At 40.3% G+C, this 23,233-nt stretch overlaps 1 protein-coding gene across 5 annotated transcripts; it reads left to right on the top strand.

The window, feature by feature from the left end:
• The first annotated feature begins 15 nt into the window (after positions 1-15).
• DZANK1 (double zinc ribbon and ankyrin repeat domains 1) lies at positions 16-23,089 on the top strand. 5 transcript variants are annotated; one of them, XR_011678542.1, is made up of 21 exons: positions 16-104; positions 2,574-2,698; positions 3,340-3,493; positions 4,558-4,675; positions 4,965-5,061; positions 5,822-5,937; positions 6,490-6,575; positions 7,858-7,975; positions 8,852-8,965; positions 9,918-10,031; positions 11,874-11,996; positions 12,720-12,881; positions 13,495-13,723; positions 17,252-17,355; positions 18,497-18,568; positions 19,476-19,569; positions 20,379-20,467; positions 21,529-21,609; positions 22,148-22,279; positions 22,632-22,706; positions 22,866-22,884. XR_011678542.1 is itself a non-coding variant. In XM_071422732.1 (21 exons), the coding sequence occupies exons 2-20, from the start codon at positions 2,590-2,592 to the stop codon at positions 22,702-22,704; spliced, it is 2,181 nt and encodes a 726-aa protein (XP_071278833.1). In that variant the 5' UTR covers positions 16-104; positions 2,574-2,589; the 3' UTR covers positions 22,705-22,706; positions 22,866-23,089. The 5 variants fall into 5 exon arrangements, 4 of the variants coding, with proteins under 4 accessions (XP_071278833.1, XP_071278815.1, XP_071278825.1 ...); XM_071422732.1 differs by having other exon boundaries at positions 22,148-22,275; positions 22,866-23,089; XM_071422714.1 differs by lacking the exon at positions 22,632-22,706 and having other exon boundaries at positions 22,148-22,275; positions 22,866-23,089.
• Positions 23,090-23,233: the final 144 nt, after the last annotated feature.

Here is a 23,233-nt window from a genome sequence, read left to right as displayed (position 1 = left end):
TTGCCGAGCAACGGCCAATGGGGGGCGGGAGCGGCGTCCCTGGAAACGGAGCGGGATCCAGCGGGATTGACCGGGATCGAGCGGGATCGAGCAGGATCCGGAGGGTGAGCAGGGGCTGGACAGCCGCCATGGAGCAGGGCAGGGTGTGGGGGCGGCGCCCTGGAGCGGGCCGAGGTGCCGGCGGGGCCGTCCCCATTCCAGGGATGCGATCCCAAAAGGCCGGAGGGAGCCTGCGGGGTGTTAGTTATTGGGTTTTTTGGGTTTGGATTGAAGGCACTTGAGACTGTAATTGGTGTTCGGACTCAGGTGTTTATTATTTCTTATTAGTAAAAAAGTCTCATTAGGGTGAGTTTGGCAGCTTTTTATTAGAAGGCACAAAATGGCCAACTATCCTAGTGGTGTTCACAGGGGTCCCAGGATGAGAGAAGAGACGAGGATCTGACTGCATGTTTAGAAGGCTGGTTTATTATTTTATGATATATATTATATTAAAACTATACTAAAGGATTTCATCAGAAGGCTAGCAAGGAAAGGGAAAGAATAGAATGAATAGCAAAATCCTGACTGACTGGTCTGACTGACCAGAGAGAGACACTGCTGGACTGTGATTGGCCATTAATTAAAAACAACCACATGAGACCAATTACAGATCCACCTGTTGCATTCCACAGCAGCAGATAATCAAAGTTTACATTTTCTTCCTGAGGCCTCTCAGCTTCTCAGGAGAAATAATCCTAAGGAAAGGATTTTTCATAAAACATGTCTGTGACAAAGTATCTCTTGTTACAAGGTCTTTTAAGACTAAACTATCCAATTAAGAGCTGACACTTAGATTATTGTCCTTTTTAATGTAATAACTTCTTATAAATGAATACTCCAATTTAATAATTAAGGAAATGTATTAAATTATCAAAGTATAAATTTGGAAAAAGCCACAAGTGAGTTGACTCTGAGCCAGACAATCAGTTTTGGGGAGACTCAGGATTTGGTGTCTATTGCACCAAAGTCCCTGTGGGTCTCTGAAATGTCATTTTGAAGGGGTCTGTTTTATACAGTCTTTGGGGCTCTGGAAGGGGGCTCTTTAGCATATTTTAGCATATTATCATAGTTTTTCTTTTTTGCTGCTGCATTTCCTGGAAGCAGTGGATAATTCCTGGAATCCTGTCAGGTGAAAACTTCCTGGCATAAACTTCTGATGATGCCTATCAAATGCCTCCTGCTGGGGTCTTGTCAGACCCCAGAAAAAAAATCCCTTGAAATATACATCCCTGGAGACAGTGTCCTCCTGGTGTTTGAATCTCCATTCTTTATTTGTCCGACACTGGCTTGGTACACAAGATGCTGTGGTTTTAATTTCCTTTAGCACAAATTATTGTATAACATAAATCACATAACTGATCCCAAAGAGCCTGCAATGTGGATTTTTCTGCCCAATTACAAAATGCCACCCAAACCCATGAAGAAGGAGGAAGAAGAAGCATGAAGAAGAAGCCCAGGACAACACCCTGTGCCCTCCATCTTGCTTCCATCCACAACATACTCAAAATCCCAAAGTGATACACCTACACTGCTCTCTATAATCTATTTCACACTTTTGTGGATTCTAGTTTATCTTGAAGTTTAAGAAACTTTCTCCATGAGTGAGGGTCAAAGTCAGTGCTCCCCTGGGGGTCAGGGCACCCCGGAGCAAACAGAGAAATATTCCCAATGCTCTGGGTTTCCCCAGGAGCCTGCTATAGTTTTGGGATGCCAGGAGCGGCTGGGAGCAGCAGGGAAAGGCTGAACGCCCCCTCAGGTCAGGGACAGAGCTGATCCGCCCATGGTTGGTGGGTGGGGTCACAGGATGGACCGGGCTCGGCTCAGTGGTGCCCAAAAATGGGGCAGGAGGCAACAGTGAGAATCTGGGGCGCGGGAAGTTCCAGGCTCCCATGGGAAGGGTTCACCCTCAGCCTGTAAAGGAACACTGGGACAGATTGCCCGGAGAGGCTGGGGAGTGTCCCTGGGGCACTGGAGGGTTGGTGACAGAGCCAAATCCTTGTAACCCAGATGTGTTTCCTGGCCCTGAGCATCAATTCCCAAGATCTGGAGTGTGTATTATATGTTTGTTTTGTAAAATGTCATCATATCCAAATGCAATTTTGCATTCTTGAATTACATGGCGTGATCATGACTATGTACATCATGATAAATCAGGTTTGGCACCTGTTTCATGGATATATTCTGGATTCACATGGTAACTGGCATAAGCTTAAGAAATAGCTGGTTTTCTTTAGTCCTTTCCAGGGCACCCTGTACTTACTCAGATGGCCATAGTGGATGAGGCTGGTTCCACATCTGACATGGTTAGGGTGGAGATTCCTGTCCCTTACTCCTTCCATGTGTCACTGACATGAGGTGCTGAAGCTGTTCTAGATCAAACACATGGAATCACAGTCACAGGATGGTTTAAAGAATCCAGTGTTCTCTCTTCAAGAGGAACAAAGACCAGGAGTCATGCTAAAAGACTTTATTTCTCAGTGCATTTTTTTTTTTAGGAAAATGATTGTCTGCCTTTTTATTTTTCTGTTTTAAAGATCACTTCTGGGAAAAATGACAGCTGGCTCTGTCTCAGCTCCTCAGATCATCCCACTTCGTATCCCACCTCCAGGGAAAGCTCAACGGGAAATAGACACAAATACTCTCATAGAAATAAAATCAGGTATGAACAAGAGTTTAACCCCACCTCAAACCTGTACTTATGTGTCCATTTGAAATATTTGGCCTTTATACTTTTTTTCACATTTAATCATGATGTTTGGAGTGTGCATTTAAGGAACTTACAAAATTGACCAGCAGGTTTGATGCACCAAATATACTTGCATGTAATTTCATGCATCCAAACAATATTACTGACATAAAAAGTATATGTGTTAGCTGTCTTAATTGCTTCCAAGGCCAAACTTTTAAGCTGTTGCATTTGGCTTTGACTGCAAAAATAGTGCTTGAAAGAATCATGTGCCAGGCTCACTCCCAACATTGTCGTTACAATTTTTGAATTGTCAACTTTTGCTGTGGCAGAAAATACCCTTTCTGTCATTGGAATGGACAAGCTGCTGCAATGTTTGCATGCAAAATCATTTCACAGATACTTTGCTGTCAGAAATATTGCTTACAATGAAATTGCTTTTGTTGAGTAAATGATACTTCATGGGAGAAACAATTTTGATCCCAAACATTCGGTCACTTATGGAACTGCTTTATTTTCTTTGTGTGACAAAAATCAAGCACATTAGTGAGTAAGTACTTTGTTTTTCCAAGGTTGCCTACAGTCTGAGGAATTAATTTTTTTGTTTCTTTCAGATACACCTGAGGCCTCTATTTATTACACTTTAGATGGAAGTAAACCAGAACTCATTAGGAAACCTGGCTATGGGCCATATAACACCTTGGAGTATAAGGGTCCTATCATATTACCAGAGGGGAGAATAATGGTCAAGGCCCTGGCAGTTACAAAGTGAGTATCCTGTTTTGGTTTATTTTAGTCCTGTTTTAGCAAGGGACAGATATCCCTGTTTTGTTTAAAGCACTCCATACCCTGCAGGTGAGAGATGAGCCATTCCCCAGGCAGTTTGCAGTCTAAATGAGCCTCATGAATAGCACTGACTTGGCTTTCTCAGGATAATTTTTATCCATTAAAATGGATGTCCATGGTTTGTGTGGTTGGGTAACCTCTTGGGTGTTATCTCCTGGACTCTGGGTGTCCAGTGATCCCAGAGGCTGTGGGTGAGAAGCTGATGTACTGTCCTGAGAGCTCCTCCCTTGGAGTGTGACCATCAGAAACACCAGAGAAACCAGGCTGGTGTTTCTGGGGTCATTCAGTGGTTCTGGGGATTTATAGAAGCTGGTCTTCCCAGGAATTTGCTTCATTTCTCCCAAGGGATCACAGAACCTCACAGCTTAAGTACAACATTAGGTGAAGCAAAAATACAATACATTGAAAGAAAACTGGATTTTACTGCACAACCACTGACTTTGTCCAAAATAGCTTCATGCTTAGAGACAGAGAGAGGACACATCAGTTCTCTGTCTGTACTGTATTGCTTTATCTTTTATTTCCAAGGGAGCAGGAACTTCCACTCCACTTGGAGATTTGTGTTTGCTGTTCCCTTTAGCAGCACCTGCAGCCAGCCTGTGCTTGTGCCTGCTCTGCAATACAACAACTTTATATAACACACAAAACCTAGGCCTAGGTTTATTTTCTTGCCATCACTGCCTGGATTAACACTTGTTTACAGTCTGCCTATACTAAGACATTTTCAGAGATTCACAATAATAACAATAAATCATGCAAGAGTGATTTGGACATTTACAGCAATTTCAATCCACTGCTGTAATTTAATAGGCAATAGAGAATGACAGTTGTTTTATCAAAGAAATATTGCTCAGGATTCTACTGCAATAATGACTGGCAAGCTTGGAAGGGCTGTTCCACCTAATAAGCCACATCCATCAGAGATTTTCCTGTTGCAGCACACAGGTCTGTGGCAGGTTCTTAGCTATGTGAATACTGATTTTCAGGGACTACAGGGAGAGTTCAGTTGTGACAAAGGTGTTTGTGGTGGAGTACCAGCAACCAAACTTCCTTTTTCCTGTTGAAGATGATGACAAGAATTTCCTAAAAGATATGGCCACGCAGGTAAGTTTTGGAAATTGTAACCCCTTGTGTATAAAATACTGTATATATGATATTATCTAGATATTAAGCTTTGACTGCCAATTTTATTCACATATCTTATTTTCTCTTTTTGCCCATCTTTGCTGCTTTGATCCTTTTTGTAATATTAAAATTAAGCTTTTAACATACTTGCATTGAAAATAAATACCTTAAGGATGTACTTTTAAATTTTTAACAAATAACTATAGCAAGAGAGGATTAGAGCAAAAGCAAAAGTTTTATTTGAAATTCAAATGGAATTACATTTTAGAATAAGGAAGGTGGAACATTTACTACAAAACCTAAGAAGAATAGACTGAATGTGGAAATCAAGCCTGCCTGGGATGAAACAACCCAAGACCTTCAAGGTAAGTACCACTTCATAAAACTGAGATAGTCTTCTGTTCTAGCAGAAAATAGCATAGAGTTTTCCTCTTGTACCACTTGTAAAATGTGGGTAATTTCAAAACCCTCTCAGAAGACAGAACATCCTCTGGAAATTCCAGTTTGGATTGCTCAACTCTGCAAATAGAGAACAAAATTTACCTTCCATACATTTCACATGACTTCTTAAAAACATATTAAAATGTCATTCATTTCTCAGCAGCACAACAAGGCCCTGTCTGTATTTCCCTTTGTGCCAGAAGATGCTGTTAACTTGATGGGATTGCAAATCCTTTACAGAGTTTCTTTACTGATGTTTGCTTGCAACAAGATTCCAAAATAAATACACTGAGCAGAAGTGAAAGCTTCACCCAGATTTTCTCTGTAGATAAAGTCTCTTAGTCCATGGCAACAGCAATGGGACTGTTTTAGAGCAGGTAATTGTATTAATGTTTACTCATTAATTTACTCTCAGGAGCTGGGTTTTTTTTTTACCATGCAGGAAGGAAGAAAACTGTAAATAAATTAAAACACAAAAGTCAGCTCTGTCAGAGAGGTGTGGGGTTTCTTCTAGTTCCATTTCCTGTAATTCCATGCAGCTTATTTGAACCCAAAATGTGGAGGCCAAATATGTTTTTAATTATGCTTAAGTAGAGTATGTAACATTCCTGTTCAGATAGACATTAACTGAAGCATGGAGTGAGTGACAGTGGAATAACAGGATTGTAATTTTTATCTTGGAAGCAGACAGAAAGCCTTCTCACAGATCCCCTAAAGGACCTCAGCTCCTTGCCAGTGGTTTGGGAGCCACAGAGCACAGAGAGGAATCCACCTCAGAACAACCAATGGAATTATTACAGGTGAGCAAAGGGGTAAGCTGAAGAAAACTTTGCAAGGCTATCATAAGGACAGACGTCTAAAAAGAGGAGAAGGTGAAGATTTGTGATCTCTCTCAGCTATTAATGCCTTTGCCTGGATTCTACAGTCCTGATTTAAATGTAATGGTAATGATGCACTGGAATAGGAATGCCCAAAGCAGGACATAGTTGTCAGCATGGACAAAAGCAGGCAAAGGAAATCAGCACTGACTGCATCCCTACTAATTATTTTATAATACATTCCTGAATCTGCAGTTAGCAAATACTTACTGCTGTTTGTTGGCAAATTAATATTTAAAACTCAGTATTCAGTAATGCTGTGGTGGATGTAGCAAGGCATTGATTTATTTTTAGTGGAAGAAGCCATGGGTCCTTAATTCAGCTAATGGGGGAATCAAGAATGGTAGATACTCTTCAAAGCAGTGCACTTCAGTGCAGTTTATTTCAAATTGCATCACTAGCTGATTTTTCTATCTTTCTATGCATTTTGCAAATATTTCCTTACTAAAGCATAAAGAATTACCTCTATTTCAGTTTGCAAGCTCCTCTGCAGTGACTAGCCAGAAAAGCTTAGCAAGCACACATGTGTCAAGGATCCAGAGTGAAACAGATTTCCTTAAGTAAGTGGCTTCTCCTTTTAACATACTTGTCCTTTGGAAAAATATCTGATCCTTTTGCAACCAAGCTGATAATACTGTGGGCTTCTCTAAAAATAAGGAAGGCAAAGACAGACACTGGGTCATAGCTACAGAGTATAATCTAGATAGGACTTTGAAAATTCTGTTTCTTAAATGTAGTTTTCAACTGTCAGTTATCAACTGTTTTATCATCCCTTTAAAAAAAAAGCTCCTAACACCCATAGGATCAGAGGATAAACTGTCTTTTCAAATTATAGTACACCCTCAGTGCTGTAGGTGAACACTGCTCACTGGAGTAGTCTCACAGAACATTAATGCTTATCAGGATTGAAAAAGTTGTGTGATCTACATCAGTGGCTCCCCGTGGTGCAGCAGTGAGGCCTGACAGACACAGGCTGCCTGTCTGGAGACCTGTTTGCCTCCCATCATGAGGAGGAAAGTATGAAACTCCATAGTAGCCAGACTGTCAGTACCCAGGACATCCCTCTGGCTAACCTGGATGGCTCGAGCCCCTGCCAGAGGGCACAGAGCCCAAGACCCCTGTGCCTTTGATCTTGACCCATGGAAAAAATGACCAACCTTGTATGAGGATTTACAAGCCACCAAAGTTTAAGTAGAATGATAGTTAGTTTGTCACAGGGTGAAAAGTAGAATTTTGGGGTTTTAGAATGGGGGCTCAGGGTCCCAAGATGGAGGAATTCAGGCGTGCCTTGTCCTTTTTTCTCCTTCTTCCTAGCCTCCATCCTCTGGGTGATGGTAGCACCTTTGGATTGGTTTAGAGTAGGAACACACTGTCTAACACAGGTGATAGGTATTGGGAAATTATTGTAAATAACATACACACAGTTTTTAGTATAAAAAGATAACATCACCTCTGAAGGTGGTCAGTGTGCCACTGACTGACCTGCTGAACAGACCTCAGCAGGCCAGGGAAAGAATGTTATAGATAACAGCAAATAAACAACCTTGAGAACCAGAACAAAAGAATCCTGACTCCTCCTTTGGCTGCTGGGCTGGGAAAAGAGACTCTGGCACATCTCAGGGTCATCATGTCCACAGAGACCCCCAAGACCAGACAGCTTTCTACCTTGCAAAGCTGTTTGGAGTTCAAAACTCCATATCATGGATGTTGGGGCATGGTGTGGTGTTCCACCACTGCTGAGAAATCAGCAGCCTAAGTCCTGTCCCAGCCAATTGCAGATTATTCATTATTATGCAGCAGTGCAATCCCAAACCCAGCTCAGCCAGTTTGCTTTATTTTCAGATGTGCACATTGCTCTGCCCCTCGCCTGTCTGAGCCCTTGGCTCACTTCTGCCAGAAATGTGGATCTCCTGTCCCCCCTGTGCCATTCCAGCGCTTCCCAGTCCCCGAAGGAACACAGGTCAGCAAAACATCACAGCAGTCCACACATCATCCTTGCAAAGAACAGCAGCCTCTGCAAGTTACACAGTCAGTGCTGGCAAACCTGTTACCTACTCACACTTTCATTTCAAAGTTCTGCTCTAATTGCTTTGTTCTGCTCAATACCTTTAGCACGGGACCCAATTAAATTCTCCAACAATGGGTGAAATTGATTTTTTTCAAGGGCCATGTATTCTAATAAGGAAAACAAAGAAAAAGTAAATTATTTGCCTATGTCAGGAAACACTACCAGACCTGAAACTTTAAATGGTGGCATGTGTGGGCATATGCACCAAGTTTTTGGAGTGGTGTGTGTAACTGTCTTCTCTAACCTCTTCCCAAGACCTGATCTGACAAGTCAGTGGTGTGTTTCCCTTCCTGTATCATCAGAAAGTTTTCTGGTCTGTGAAATGCTGTAGTTTTAAGTAATGACTGAAATTCACCACCTCCTTAGATTAGATTCATAATTAGGAGAATTTCAGTTACCTGTATGAAGTGAGTGACAGTGGAATAATATGATTGTAATTTCCTGGAAACAGAAAGAAAGCCTTCTCACAGGTCCCCTCAAGAACCACAGCACCTTTCCAGTCCTACTATATTTTATACTATCATTTTCATTTTATTGAAAATTACTTTAGTACTTTTCTGTCATTCTCTTTCCAGATGTCTTAATATTTTCTCAGTATGATCCTTTGATCTTTAAAGTCAGTATCAGCATCAATTGCAGTCAACTGCTATGTTTCCAATGACCTTGCTGCTGATGTAGACTCCAGATAGGAAAATACTGAAATCTCATGATGACCTTAATGATCTCATTGTGGTCCTTAACATAACTGTGAGGTGGCTTTTCCTTCAGATGGCACCGTGCCTTGAATGCAGACATCTTGTGCCAATGAATACACCCACTTGCATTATCTGTGAGGCACCAATAGCTCCACAGCTGCAGCCCCAAAACAGCATCTGCATAAAGGTAATTGAGAATAAGAAAAAAAAAATAATGATTTAACTCCTGGCATGCATTTTTCGTACAGATTACTTCATTACAAATATTTTGATACAACCCAGCTTTGCATAATTACATTATGGACAGCTTTAAGAGTTAGTGGGATTTAAAACAGCTTGAATGGAAAAAGGGATTAAGGATTCCCCAGTACAAGAAAGACATGGACATACTGCCCTTGAGAAGGAAGAAGCAGCAGAGGCAATGTGTGATGAGCTGACCTTAACCCCCATTTCCCTGTGCTGCTGAGGAGGGCAGGAGACAGAATCAGGAGGAAAATTAAGTCCAGGAAGGAGGGAAGAGTTGGGGGAAGGTGTTTTTTGAGATTTGGTTGATTCCTTATTTTCCTACTCTGATTTCATTGGTAATAAATTCAGTAAGTTTACCCAAGATGAGTCTGTTTTTCCCCTTACAGTCATCAGTGAGTAATCTCTTCCTGCCCTTAAACTCATGAGCCTTTCATTATATTTTCTCTTCTCTGTCCAGCTGAGGAGGGGAGTAATAGAACAGCTTTGGTGGGCACCTGGTCTTCTGCCAGGGTCAACTCACCACCAGAGGGCTTTTAAGGCACCACATAGTATTATGGTATTATACTATTATTAATAATGGTCTATGCAGATACTGGGCTGTCTGGTTTTTGTGAGGATAGTGACTAGCAAACTGAAACCAGAGTATACAAAGACCTGGAGATACTGATACTGAATCTCCTGAGGAAACTATACCATAATTTTTAATAAATAGTCTCCATGTGATGAGAGGCAACATGGCCTGACTAAAGTGTGAAACAGCTCAGACTTGAAGGACATCCTCTATCTGCAGGGCTGAATAACCACAGCATTTTGTAATATCAAGGCTTCTTCTCTGTCTTTTTGTTGACAGTTTTCAAATACTCTGTGAAATGTGTTTTCTCTCTGTTTAAAAGGGCAAAGTCATTTGTCAGGTGTGTGGCACAGGGAATCCTCTTCACCATAAGCACTGTGCAACTTGTGAGAGCAAACTGCCTGAAGTACAGATGGTAAGGCTTCAGTCACACTGGGTGAGTCAAACCACAGCACAACATCCTTCATCTCTGAAAACTGAAGTACCAAAGCAGAGATTCTCTTCCCAATGTGACATTTAAGCCCAGTCCTCCCACAGAAGCTCCACCACAAATGTCCAATTAATTAAACATGAGTGTCTCATGTATCTTCAAGTTTCTGACATGGAAGTTAGGATTGTGAATGCCCTTGAGAAAGCTCAGAATGCTCTTAGAAAATGGGTAGTCCTGATTCCAAGGGAGTCTTATTTGTGTCCACATTACGTCCAATTGCAGTGGAAAAATTGAGTATATGCATCAGGAACAACATTCACACTGATTTCAGTTATTTTCTGAAAATAGAATAGGCTTTTGCATGATTTTTCATATCTCCACTTTTACATTATTTTTCTTATCTCCACTTGCTGCTTCTCCTACATGCATACAGCTAGCATGCTTGTATTTGGCTGTGACTCTGCACAGAGGTGAGAAAAGCACTGAAATATTACCCCTAAAATTGCTCTGTTTCAACTCCCCGTTTAGCTTGGTTCCTTAGAAGAATTTTATTTTCAGTTCTGAAAAAATCTTGTATGAAAAATGTCTGGTACATTTCACTTCTCCATGTTGTGGTAAATAAAAAAATGATAGAAGAAGAATGGTTTGCAAGTTAAAATCTTCTGATTATAATTATTAATATCCTGAGTTCTAAAATTGTCCATAGCTAGAGGCAAAAGTCTCTTGTATAGCCACATGAGTGTCATTTCAAAGTGAATTTCAGTAGGATTCTGTACTTACCTAAGATAAATGTATGTTTGGCTGCTTCAATGAATGCAGAAATGTGTGTAGATAATATGTAGATGCATATGTAGTTAGGCATATGACTCAAATGTGAGACCTGTATTAGCTGAGAAAGTTAAATGTTTACTAAGAATTATTAATAGTAATGAGAAAATTTGCTAATAATAGTGATGAATTAGTGATAACAATAGTATTTTTAATAATAGTAATAATGCTGATATCATTATGAATGGCTATTAAATAATTTCTATTTAGAACATATTTAGACTTGTGTTTTTCTAAATTTAATTTTCCAACTGAACCCCCAAATTGCATTGTTCAAATTGCAATGCAGGCCACAGATTAAAACAGGGCTATTTTGTGTTTGCTTACTTGCTGTTATGGTGTAATCAAAATAATTTTCCTTGGCTTCTGTCCCCTATCCATATTCCTGACTTGTAGAGAAAATAAACTGCATAAGCCTTAAGGCAAAACCTAACAAAACATTTTTAAGTCCTAACTGGGATCTGTACTTAAGCTCTGGAAGTTTCAGATGAAAAACCTGTTTTGCTTACTCATAGAAGTTAATTGTAGAAAAGTTGGGTAATATATAATTTGCACAAGGCAAAAGAGTGCAAAAAAATATTTATGCAGCAAATTCCAAACTGTGAGGAAACTCTTTGCCTGAACACATTCTCCCTGCCATACTACTAAAAAGAAAGGTACAAGGAAAATTGTATGTTGGATTTGGAACTGCAAGTTTGTCAGTACAGAAGCCTCCATCTTAATTTCATCTGGACTTATACATAGAGCCCTATTAATAAATACTCAGTTTAAAAGCACACTATTTTTTAGTGCTAGTTCTACTAAAAATATTTTCAAATTAATTAATGCTACATTTTACTGTGTTTTTGTAATGAAAATTCTAGGTTAGATCCAAGTCACTCTAAGCTGCAAGAATTCCTTTAGGCTGAATATTACTTTATGTTGCCAGAGCAGCTTGCTTTCCTCTTTCCCCTTATGAGGCTGGTGGACTTTTCCTTCCTGAGGAGCATTTTGTGCCTAATGCATTTTTTGTTTCATCAGCCCCCGTTTGGAGGAGACTCGTGCCCGGCTCTGCAGGGCCAGCCAGGGCAGACGGCTCCGTGCTCCAAGTGCGGCGGCGTGAACCAGAGCGACGCCCGCTTCTGTGCCTGGTGTGGGGCCAAGGCACGTGCTCCTGCTGCCTGTGGGGACACTCCTGGGGCTGCTTCTCTGCTGCAGTGCCACACTGCTCTGTGCTAAGCTCCTGCCAGTCACTAAACACTGTTCTCATCGAGATACTTGCTTAGAGCAGAGAGGATTGGGTATGGAAAAATGATCGGCTTAGATGACGTCCTGACCCCACATCAGTCTGTGACCCCAGGGTTTAGGGCTGCAAACAAATTATCGTGGGTCAACAGGCACCAGGTCATTGCATCAGCTGAGATGCAACAGCCCTGTGCTCAGGCAAAGTAACTTCAGCATCAGAGGTTAAAGTACAGGCTGACCCAATGCAAGTTTTCCCATAACAGCTCTGGGCTATAATCATCTCACAGGCAATTACCAGATATGAGATGATGCATGCAATTGTTTTGACTGAAGGCCTCCTTAACTTCAGTAAGAACAAGTACTTAACTGCTGCTCAGTAGAGTTACAGTCACTGTAAACAATTTCCCCTTGTACAGTGCTTCTACCAAAGATCAGACTCAATGAGAATTTATTCTCTGTGAGCTGAATGCACATAAAATTTGAAACACTTCCCTATATGCATAAATAACCATTGGTCCTGTACTGTACTAGGGCACTCAGGGTGATACTTTACTTCCTCTTAATTCATTCCTCTGCCCTTATCATTCCTGAGTCATTCATCCTATGCTTCTCTAGTGACAAATGTTGCATTGATCTTTCCAGCCTGGACCTCCTCCATCCTACTTTACTTGTTCCAAGTGTGGGACCAGCAACCAGCCCTATGCTCGCTTCTGTGTGTGCTGTGGTGTCTACATAGAGCCCCCATCCAGACAGAGCTCTCCTGGCACTCCCATGGACCGTGGGGACCCCCTGGCATCCTCCCAGGTAGGACACACAAAGCCAGGTTTGAACTCAGTGAGAGGCTGCTCCACTGGGGGGATGGATCAGCACAGCTCCATTCCTTGGGAATGAGAATTCCATTTCCTTGGGACAATGCTGTGGGCTAGGAGCACAAGGAGGGCAAAAATGTTTGTTTTGCTTTCTGCTGAAAAGCAGCCTCAGCCCAAGACCTGGATCCAGCCTTGGTAAATGGCAAAGTGAGAAACAGCCAGCCTTTCAAAAGTCTTAGCTCTTCATGTAGTTTTATCTTATTGGCTGTGAATTATTTGTGGTCTGCTGATACAAGGTATTCTTCCACACAAATGTAGTAGTTGTTTTTAAACTGTTTTAAGACAGAGCCCAATACCTAACAAGACTAGCTTTTGCCCTACAAAAGCATCCCTGGCAATCATGAAGAATTTGGATTTCGCTTGAATATTTGTGATAAGTTGCATTGTTGTTACAGACCATGCACTAATTAAAATTTAAAAATTGTTAATTATTCTTCTTGGTAGCTTTTTCATTCCCTTACAGTTTGGTGTTCTGGTTAGTTATGCTTGTAAGCCATTGAATTATATCTATATTACTTATATTTTCCCTTCTCCACCACCCCTCACAGGCAAAATTATTACAAGCTCAAGTTGCCTGGCAAACTTGTCCTGTTTCCTTGCCCAAATCAAGGGCACAACTAACAGAAAGAGAAGATAAAGGAACCCAAACCATTGGACTTTTTTACCCATCCAGCAAACTGTTGGAAAAGAAGGAGCTTGAGCTGATTTCACAAAAAGAAAAGGTGGAAAAGATGAGTGATCATAAGCCTCTCCTGACAGCCATAAGTCCTGGAAAAGGTTAGAAGTTCTGAGTTTATGATTTCTAAACAATTTATGACCTTGCTTTTTTTTCTTGAAAGTATTATAGTGTATGGAATGTGGCATCAATGGGACACTGATTCACATCTTTAAAAGTCTGTGTTTCCACCAGCTACTTGTAAATGCACTGCCTTAGAATTCAATCACTGATCTCCACCAATACCTAAAATAAAGCTATCATCAATATCAAAATTTGGGTTACTGAGCCCTGTGCAGCCTTACTAAATTGATAGCACTTTGATTTCTTCAGATGCCGCAAGACTGGAGGCAGGTGTCCTGTATGGGAATTGGAAACCACTGAACAGCTCCCAGTTCCCAGCAGCCTCCCCAGCCCCTGCCATGTGAACTTCAGGCAGAGCTGTGATGGCACCTGCAGGGATACTGATAAACAAAACTCTGAGACACAGAGGGTCAGAGCTCTTAAAAATATGATGAAGCTCATCTACATGAGCAACTTGTTTGGGGTGCTGCTGTGGAATAACTTATAGAAGCTTCAGAAGCAAAGAAAACTGAACTAGAGCAAGGGATTCTTAATAGGATTATAAAAACATCACTCATTGAAAAGTCTTTCCTCTCACACACTACAGTAGGAGCAGTATCAGTAGTGCTGACAACTTTCTTTCACAGTGAGTTTTGTGGTCACTTTGTGTTGTCATCTTATCATAAATCTCCCATACCTTCTCAGTGGTTTCCATGGGCATCTCTTCACAGCACAACCAACAAACTCCAGCTCTCTCCTCACCCAGCTAACCCACCCTTCTATAGCACTCATCATTACTGGACACAGCTGTGGCCTCTTAAAGGCAGGCCTGTTCCTCATCTTTGGTAATTAGTACAGCTGCAACTCCTCAGGTGTGAGACTACCTTCTGTGCTATTCTCTTACATTCTATCCCTCCACAACTTTGTTCTTTGTGGAATCATTTGGCTGCTTGCTGTCATTAAATGCTTGCCATTTTTAGAGGTTTTAGTTTTACGATCCTGAGAAATCTTCAGCTTTCTGGATCCCAAACCCTTGAAGACAGTCCATCAGTATTAATTAGGGATCTAATAAATGGCTCAGTGGGCAAAATTGTCTTTAATCCCACAGGGCAGTCCAGCTGGGCAATCCACAGGATGAATTAATTTTAAATCATTACAGCACCAAACCCTGGTTTAGAGGAGCAGTTACTCTTTTGGATCCACTTTCTCATCTAGCTCTCTTCAGCAATCAGATGATCAACCCCTCAGGCTGTTACCAGAATCAATTTTCTGTTGGGTAGTAAAAGTTGGTAATGAATGTTAGAAATTCCTCTTTTGACTCGGTGTGTCTGTATTCAGATGGCCTCTGATTCTCAAAATAATCACTGGGGAAATCTGTTTTCCTCCCTTCCTGTGAAATGTGACATGTTCTCTTAGGCATCACTGTAGGAAATACTTGACTCAACATGTCAAGGAGCTTAATTTATTAATTTATTAATTTATTAATTTATTAAAATTTATTAATTTATTATTAATTTATTCAGAAATAAAACAGGATTGGCTCCTAATAGTGCAAAGAAAACAGCAAAGTCACACTGAATATTTGTATATCTCTGTCAGAAACACAGCTCTTGACTTGTGAGTGAGAACTGCTGTCACTGGGAAAAGTTGGGCAGAAATTCTGAGCTGCTTTTGAATTCTTTTCACTTTTATCTACTTAGCAGAGGGAACTTTGTTGAAGTTGCACTGTGTAATGTATTCTCCTTTAGATCCTGCCAAGGACTGAGGAACTTATTTCATTCCATAAATCAATAAATGTCTCTTACAGTCAGTTCATGCTGAGTCGTATACATGGCTTGAAACTATCTATATCAACAAGAACATGCACTATCACCCAGGAAAATCTTGTTTATTTATGTCAAATATGACAATTATTTCTTCAATTAAAATAGGATCAGACATTTGATATTCAAGTTTTTAAATACAAGCAATTAAATAAAATGGTGGAGGTTATTATTTCTTGACCCCATCAACTATTAACTAACCTTTTTATGTGTGAAGATTAAAAAAAAAATTAAACAGTTAAGAAAGGGGCAAACAACAGCAGTACCAAACCACTAATCCTCTGGTGTATGCTGTATTTCTTTTATTTGCTGTACTTTCAGTCTGTTTTGAACAGGAACCAAGACATTTACCAGGTAAACATTACAAAGAACTTCCCTTTTCTACTCTAACAAAGGTTAAATCAGTGTGATATAGGTATAACGAGATCTAATAGAACATCAACCATGCAAGAATATGTTCCTGACCATCTGGATTTTTTCAAATAAAATCTGGGGATCTGGGCTAGTTATGAAGCACTTTATTGCAAATAATACTGACTTCTATGGAGAGATCACTCAGCAAGTAGTCTATTTTAGATGTTTTAAACACTGCTTTCAGCTTGTATTAGTGTTTGGGAACAATTTATGTTGTTCTGTGGATCCTTCTTTTTCTATTCATTTAAAGCTGCTTAACAAGTAAGATTTGTTGGTTTAGTTTGTCATAGCATCATTTGTCAGCCTTGAGTCTTCCAAGCACAAAACTCCTTGTGCCTTTTCTTTATCTTGTAAAAGCCAGAGCAGCACTTTCCTTCTGGCTTGGTCTCTTTTCACTGTTTTAAGCTCCACTTAATATGAAGGAAAGGATAAGGTCAGAGCAGCTGCATTGTGTAAGTTAAATGAGGTTACCAAGCCTACACAAGTTTATTTACAACAAAATGAATCATGCTCTGTATTTACCATGAGGATGCTAAAAAAAAAAAATCAGCCAGATCCTGAAAACAATCAGTTAGTTAAAAATGAGAACAAGTCCATTTGTTTTTTTCTCTGATGAAAACAAAATGGAGCTGTGGAATTGCCTGGACAGGAGATGCAAAAAGCTCTAAATGGTTTAAGATGAGTTTTTAATCCAGGCACATTCAGCCCCTCATGTTATGTGCCTTCTATCAGCATAAAGGAATGCTGACTCTCTCCCAGCAATCCTGACAGGCAAAAGAGCAGGAATGCTTAAGCTTTTAATATGCTCTTACATACAGAATTGAAAGGAATTCATTTGGAGGATAATTTACACAGACCAAAATGTTGTGTATCCTGAGTTTCTGTGTTTGCAGTTTTCAGATTTGGATTATTGTTCCCTGTCAGTTATCCCAAATCAACTAAAAATCAGTTCAATAACACATAATTGCTTAATTGTAATATTTTACTTCTTTTCTTATGATCTGGAGTAGTGTGAGATTTTTCCCTTCACATAGAACCAGTTTTGACTCCTAAGGATCATTCCAAGACATGGCTTTGTTCTGAATAGAGGGCCCTAAGGATGAATTATAACTACAGATAAAACAGTGTTTCACCTGGCTTTTTAGGGTATAACTTCCTTCTCATTCTCATTATTAGATGAATTTTCTATTTTTTTTTAATCTCAATGAAACTGTGCTATCTTTTAAATCTTCCATCACTTGACTAGAAGGAATGTTAATCACAGTTAGGGATTTTTCTCCCTGTGAACAGGTTACTGGAGAAAACAGCTGGATCATGTTTGTGCTCATTTAAGAAGTTATGCCCAGAACAACCTTGAATTCAGAACACTGATTGGAGAACCTCAAATGGGAAAGGTAGGAAGGAGCTTGTGAGTAACATCTCCCTATGGAGGGTCATGAAAATATTATTGTGGCTGCTACATAAACACTGGAAAAGTAAATGTCTCCCTTTTCTTTAGATGTTTGTCAGTTGTTTGGTTGTTCCATTTTTTGGTTAGTCTTCTCCTGAAGACTTTTTTCTGCTTTTTTTCCAATGGCAATTCCTATTCTCTAACCTAAGAGCTGTAAGGGGAGTGAGAAATCCTTTGCTCAGCTGCTTTTATATGGTAAGAAGGTGGAAACCTTCTAGGACTCTTTCCTAAGGAATAGATACTCCAGCAGATACTTGCTATCTGATTTCTATATTCACTGAGACCTACTGTGCACCAGGATGTCCAGAAGCTGTAATGCAACTACAAGAGAATATCTGCTTAATAGAGTTGAGATACAGTCTATTGCAACTTATTTCCTCTGCTAGAGGATTCAAAGAATATAAAATTGCCTAAGGAAGGCTATTCCTGCTGCTTCCTGGCCTTTTGTTAGTTTATTAGTTTATTATTTACTAAAAGCAGTGCCCCCAGAAGTAACAAATGGCTCAAAGCAGATGCCAACTATCTGGGTTTAATGCTGCTTTTTCAGTTTTTCATGTGGATTAGAAATATATTCAACCTTACCTCAAAATTCTTGACCAGCTGCAATATAATCTTCATTCCACCTCTTTACAATCCCCTGTGCACTCATTTTTGTATGACTTCCATAGACTTATTGCCAGCAGTACTGTCTCAAGGAATTGATACACAAAGGTACCAAAGTTTTAATACAGACTGGTGTCACTAAAGCAGCCACCAGTTCTCCTGGATCTGGGAGTCCCAAGAACAACACAGCCTTTTATGCAGCTACAAAATCTCAGTGGAGAATGACTGAACTTCCATGAAATGCAGCCTTATGACAGCTTTGGATTTCAGTTGTTATGAAATTTCCAGTTTCTCAAAACACACCTGCCCATTTCTCATTGACATGGGAAGTGTTGGTACAATATCACAGGGAGGCAAAAGCCACATCTGTGATTTTGTGCATTGGCTGCACAAGAAACACCATCAGCAAGAATTATTCTTTAAAGTACTTCTGTGGGGGTTTTTTGCTAAGATGATGCTAAATGGCTGCTCTTTCCTTTTAGATCAATTATGCCACCATCTCTGAAGATGACTATGAAGTCACTATTACATTGAATTTTGCTGCTGTTAAAAAGGTCAGTTCAGGGCATGGGGCCTGTTGAGAGGCAGCTGATCTAAAGCTGTCACTAGAGCAGTGTAATGCTGATATATTTTAAATTCAGGTCTAAACAAGAAATGCTTTTGTTCAGAGGGTGTTAACTTACCTCTTCAGAGAAAATAATCTTTTTGTTTCTCTGTTGGAGCTGGATGAACAGGTATCTTTATCTGATTAAGCCAGACTTCATGGTTATGTTGCTATCATCTCACATTTTGTTGGTTTGCTATTAGTATTAACTGTCTTCTTTCAGCTGATGTTGTTTGATGATTCTAGCACCTCTTAGCTTTTGATCTCAGAACCTGCTTTCCTTCAGCCTGCAAAGTGTGCTCTTAAAAATTAAGCTTAGTAATTTGCAATAGTTTGGAGATAACTTTTGTCAGAGCTCCAGTTAGCTCTATTCAAAATCTGGAATCTCTATCTCAGGAATTACCACGTTCCAAACATCACAACATACACATTTCCAGCTTTTCAGGATGAAAATCTACCATTTCAAAAATCCAAAATTCGGACTGCATCTCTTGTGTGGGATCTTGGAAAGCTTACCTTGCCATGTGAGGCCTGAAAAACTGTATCACATCATTTCAGAAGTGGAATTTCTCCAATGGTAGAAACACTTTCATTTAGATGAGAATCTTCATTTCATTAACTGAGGTTGTATCACTTTTTTTCTAAATCAAAAGAAATACCTAACACAAGGTTCAGAAAAAATTGCTACATGATTTTGCCTCAAAACAGAGTTTAATTACAAATGATAAGGTCTTGTGGTAATTTGACACTGATATTCATAGCCTATGTATTTTCTCATAGGCAAGTGTTGTGCCACTAACATTATAGCAGCATTACATGATAATCTTAGTAACTGCCTGCATTTGATGATTCTACAGGATATTCATCCTAACAGAGCAGTGAAGTTCAGCAATTACCTGAGTGCTGGAACAGAACTCACAGATGGACAGGATGGCAGTCAGACTAATTTTGGTGAGATTTTTTTTCCTCCCTGTCTTTACAGTAGACCATAAATAGAGCAGTGAGGAATACAGAAGTAGTGCTTGGAAGCTCAAACACAAAGGCAGGCAAACATTCTGTGCCTATTTAAGTTGGTCTTTTAAGTCTCAAAACATGTCCAAGTTGAGATTTAAGCAATGTACAGATGCTTTCAAAAATTCCTAGGAACTTGATCCCTGGAGAGCTGAGGAGAGCAGTGAACTGCAGCCACAGGTCACAGCAGTGCTTTTATTATAGCACTAAAACTTTAGATGTTTCACATACTCTCTTACAAGAAGAACCATAAATATCAATATTATCTCTACTTCTGAGCTCTGCCAGGGACTGCCAGCTCTGGCACATTTGGCAGAGATGAGAAATTATGAAATACATTCATGTAGAGATGTTGTTAAACTGCAGTCTCCCACTGGTGTCAGTAACAGCTCAGCATTTTGGGCATCTCATTTTGGACTTAGGTTTTCATTAAATCAACCAGTTGTAAAGTCAGCATTACAATTCAGGAATTCCTATAGCATCATTTGACATATTTAATTCACATGTAAGATTCATCCACTTTGTGCTTCCAGTCTGAGGTTTGGCAAGAGGCAGTCACTGCACTGGGAGTTGTGCAAACCTTTTGTTAAAACCAGTTTGAACTGCAACAAGTATTTCATCACTTTCTCATGTGGAAAACTGATAAATACTGCTTTGATTTTGGATAAATTATTTCCAGATCTCTGCTCCAAGTTCTAGTTAGGATACTCACTTTGCTTTGAATTAACACTTGTTTTCATTTCTGGTAGGCAGAGATGATCCTAATCTCTTCGATTCAAGAGGCAAAATAAAGAGAACCAAGTCAAAAACACTCATGGGACAGGAATCTAAGCTCTCTGTAAGTATCCTCTGCAAACACAGGAAAATAGATTCACAGAGCAGCACTAACATGCAGGAGGGCATCCAGGCATTAAAATAGAAAGGTTTTAACCCTGACTGGGGGCAGGGGATAAAAGTCCAACTTAATATAAAACCTAGACATTGGTAAGTGACATTTAGTTCAGAACTGAAAATAACTAATTTATTTTTCTCAGAGTTTAATTAGATTTTTTTCTCTCATTTTGAACCCTTTCAATTTTGACACTGCATTAGCCTAAGGACTGTTGCAGTGATTCTCTTACAGATTTTTTTCAGAAGCAACATCAAATGGAGGTATTGTCATCTTCCCTTAACTTCACAACATTTAACTCCATAGAGGCCTAGTTTAATTCAAGAAGCAAGGATTCACTTCCCCTGGAGACCAAATTTTCTGAAAGAACTGTCTACTAAAGGGATTGTTAGTAATGACATGGAAAATTTCAAAAGGGAAATGTACATTAATCTAAGCTTGGATCAGTCAGCCAACTCAACAGGTGGGAGAAGATACAGAGCTCTGTGATGAGTCCAGAGATAAAAATGCTTGGCCAAGTGACTGAGCTTTCAAAATAAGAAAAGGTTGAAAGCTGGGAAGAAATAAAAGGAAAAGGTTTTAGGTTTTGTTGTTTGTTTGTTAAGATTTAGTAAATTCACTGAGGCAAAACATACATATTTTTAAAACAAAATACTTCCACAAGTTCTGGAAGCTTCAAACTTTACTCCTAAACATGTAGCCGTGTTTAATTTTACTGTGCTGAGCAGATCTTTGTAGAGCCCTGGAGAGCTGCATTGCCATAAAGTGAATAATTTGCAGACACACATTGCTGAATGAAGACCTCAGTAGTGAGATATTAGACAGGGTTACCCAACACTTGCTCAGGTTCAGAAAGATATTCCCAAAGAAGTCAGGGATTAGTAACTGAGGCTCAGATACATCAAATTCTTGCCACAGTGTGCATTTTGAACTTTCATTCCATGCAGAATCTGGCCCACTTACTTGTATTTTCTCTGTGTGAAATGTTCCTGGCTGTTGTGTCTCCATAGCCAGAGTCCAGACAGATGCTGGATGAGCTGGGTCAAACTGGGAAAGGAAGAATCACCTTCATAGAACAGTTGCTCAGTGATGTAAGTAACACTTGCTGGAGTTTCCTTTTTCAACTCTTTGGCTGTCTACTGCACGAATATTAGCCTGGAATGCAACTTCAGCTTGATGTTTAGGTGACAACAGCCTTGCAATAAATACCAGGCTTCAGATTGAAAGAGCATTTTAGAGAAGATGGAGCCTGTTTTACATTTACAGATGATCTCCCCAAATCTCTATTTGGTCAGTGGATAAGGCAGTCTTCTCTGGGTTTGTCAAAGCCAAACAAAAAAAAAAAGTATTAGTTTTATAATTTAGGATCATGTCCTCTGTATAGCAAAGGCAAGCATAATCTCTGTGTTTTGCTTTGGGATCTGATTTGGCTACTTTTACACACATTAACTCTGGCTTTGAGCTAGGACAAACATTTTCAGAAGAAAGCAAAACAACACACTTTGAACCTCCCTCTGTCTTGAGCACAAAGCCCATTTGCCAGCATGAACTGGCCTAACACAAAAGCGAGGTGGAAGCTGAAGAATCTGTGAGGTTTTAGCAGCCCCCTTTGCCTGTGCTCTGTTCCAGGGAGCTGACCCCAAGTCCCTGAGCCAGGAGGAGCGCCCTGCCCTCACAGCTGCTGTCCTGAACAAGCACACAGGAGCCATCTCCCCTCTGGTGCAGAAAGGGGCTGACACTGAGCAGCAGTCAGGGCCGTAAGTGAGTTCCGATCCTCTGCCTCGGCTCTTGCCAACTTTTAACAAAAGAAATCACACATGCTCCAGTTTCAGAGAGAACTAAACCCCATCTCTTCTCCACAAATATGTTCCTTTCAAGGACACTATCCACACTCCCTCTTCCACTTGCCAGCTTTGAAGATTTCTCATAACTTCTGTTATAAAAGCTGCTGTTCTATTCTCTTCCTTCCTCCACCCACTTCAATTTAATATGATAAACATCACCAAAGCCTGCCACACTTCCTATGTGTTCTGTACCCTCCTATTCATCTTCCTAAGTTTTATTTGCCAAGTTTCCTCAGGTAGTAAGTGCATTGCTCATTCCTCCTGTGCAGGGACAACAACACAGCTCTCCATGAGGCAGTTCTGCTGGGACTGGAGGGAGAGGAGGGCATCCGAGCCCTGTAAGGGTAGGTACTGTGGCCGGGCCCAGAGCCTGCCCTGTGTCCCTGAGGGAAGCAGCATCCAGAAATTCCAAAGTTACTCCACATCAACATTCACCTACAAGCCACTTCATCATAAGTGCACTGAATTGAAGCAGTTTAAACCAATGTGTTCTGTATTTACAGCTGCAATGCAAGTGTGCAAAAGAAGAATGCAGCAGGGCACTCAGCGCTGGATTTGGCTGTTACAGCTGGAGATAATAAGGTTATTTCCCTGTTCCAAGTAAGTGTGGATAGAGAGCACTGAACAAACTTATGTGACACAGGAACATTGCTCTCATCAATGTGTTATTACAGCAAACTTAATCCCCAAATAAAGTTGAGGGTTCTTTGACTTTGGGAGCACCTGACCATGTGTGTCCAGTTCTGTCTGCAGAATCCACGACCCTGGATCAGCTTGGGCCCTGTAACAGTCAGATAGTTTCTCCAAGATTCCCCCATTCCTTTCCAGCAGTTCAGAGCACAATTCCCCTCTGACTGCACTCTATCCTGCA

Source organism: Agelaius tricolor, unplaced genomic scaffold (genome assembly GCF_023055355.1).
Source record: "Agelaius tricolor isolate 1412-34295 unplaced genomic scaffold, bAgeTri1.0.p SCAF_1, whole genome shotgun sequence".
In the NCBI taxonomy this organism is placed as follows: domain Eukaryota; kingdom Metazoa; phylum Chordata; class Aves; order Passeriformes; family Icteridae; genus Agelaius; species Agelaius tricolor.
Note: the sequence above shows the minus strand (reverse complement) of the source record. Positions and strands in the feature narration are given on the sequence as shown.

What these genes read in the sequence shown, in the direction of transcription:
- DZANK1 (XM_071422714.1), top strand. Translation starts at nt 2,590, where the DNA reads ATGACAGCTGGCTCTGTCTCAGCTCCTCAGATCATCCCACTTCGTATC. An exon ending in TAAAAGATATGGCCACGCAG is followed by an intron (nt 4,676 to 4,964) that starts GTAAGTTTTGGA and finishes ATTACATTTTAG; the next exon opens with AATAAGGAAGGTGGAACATT. An exon ending in AGCCATAAGTCCTGGAAAAG is followed by an intron (nt 13,724 to 17,251) that starts GTTAGAAGTTCT and finishes CCCTGTGAACAG; the next exon opens with GTTACTGGAGAAAACAGCTG.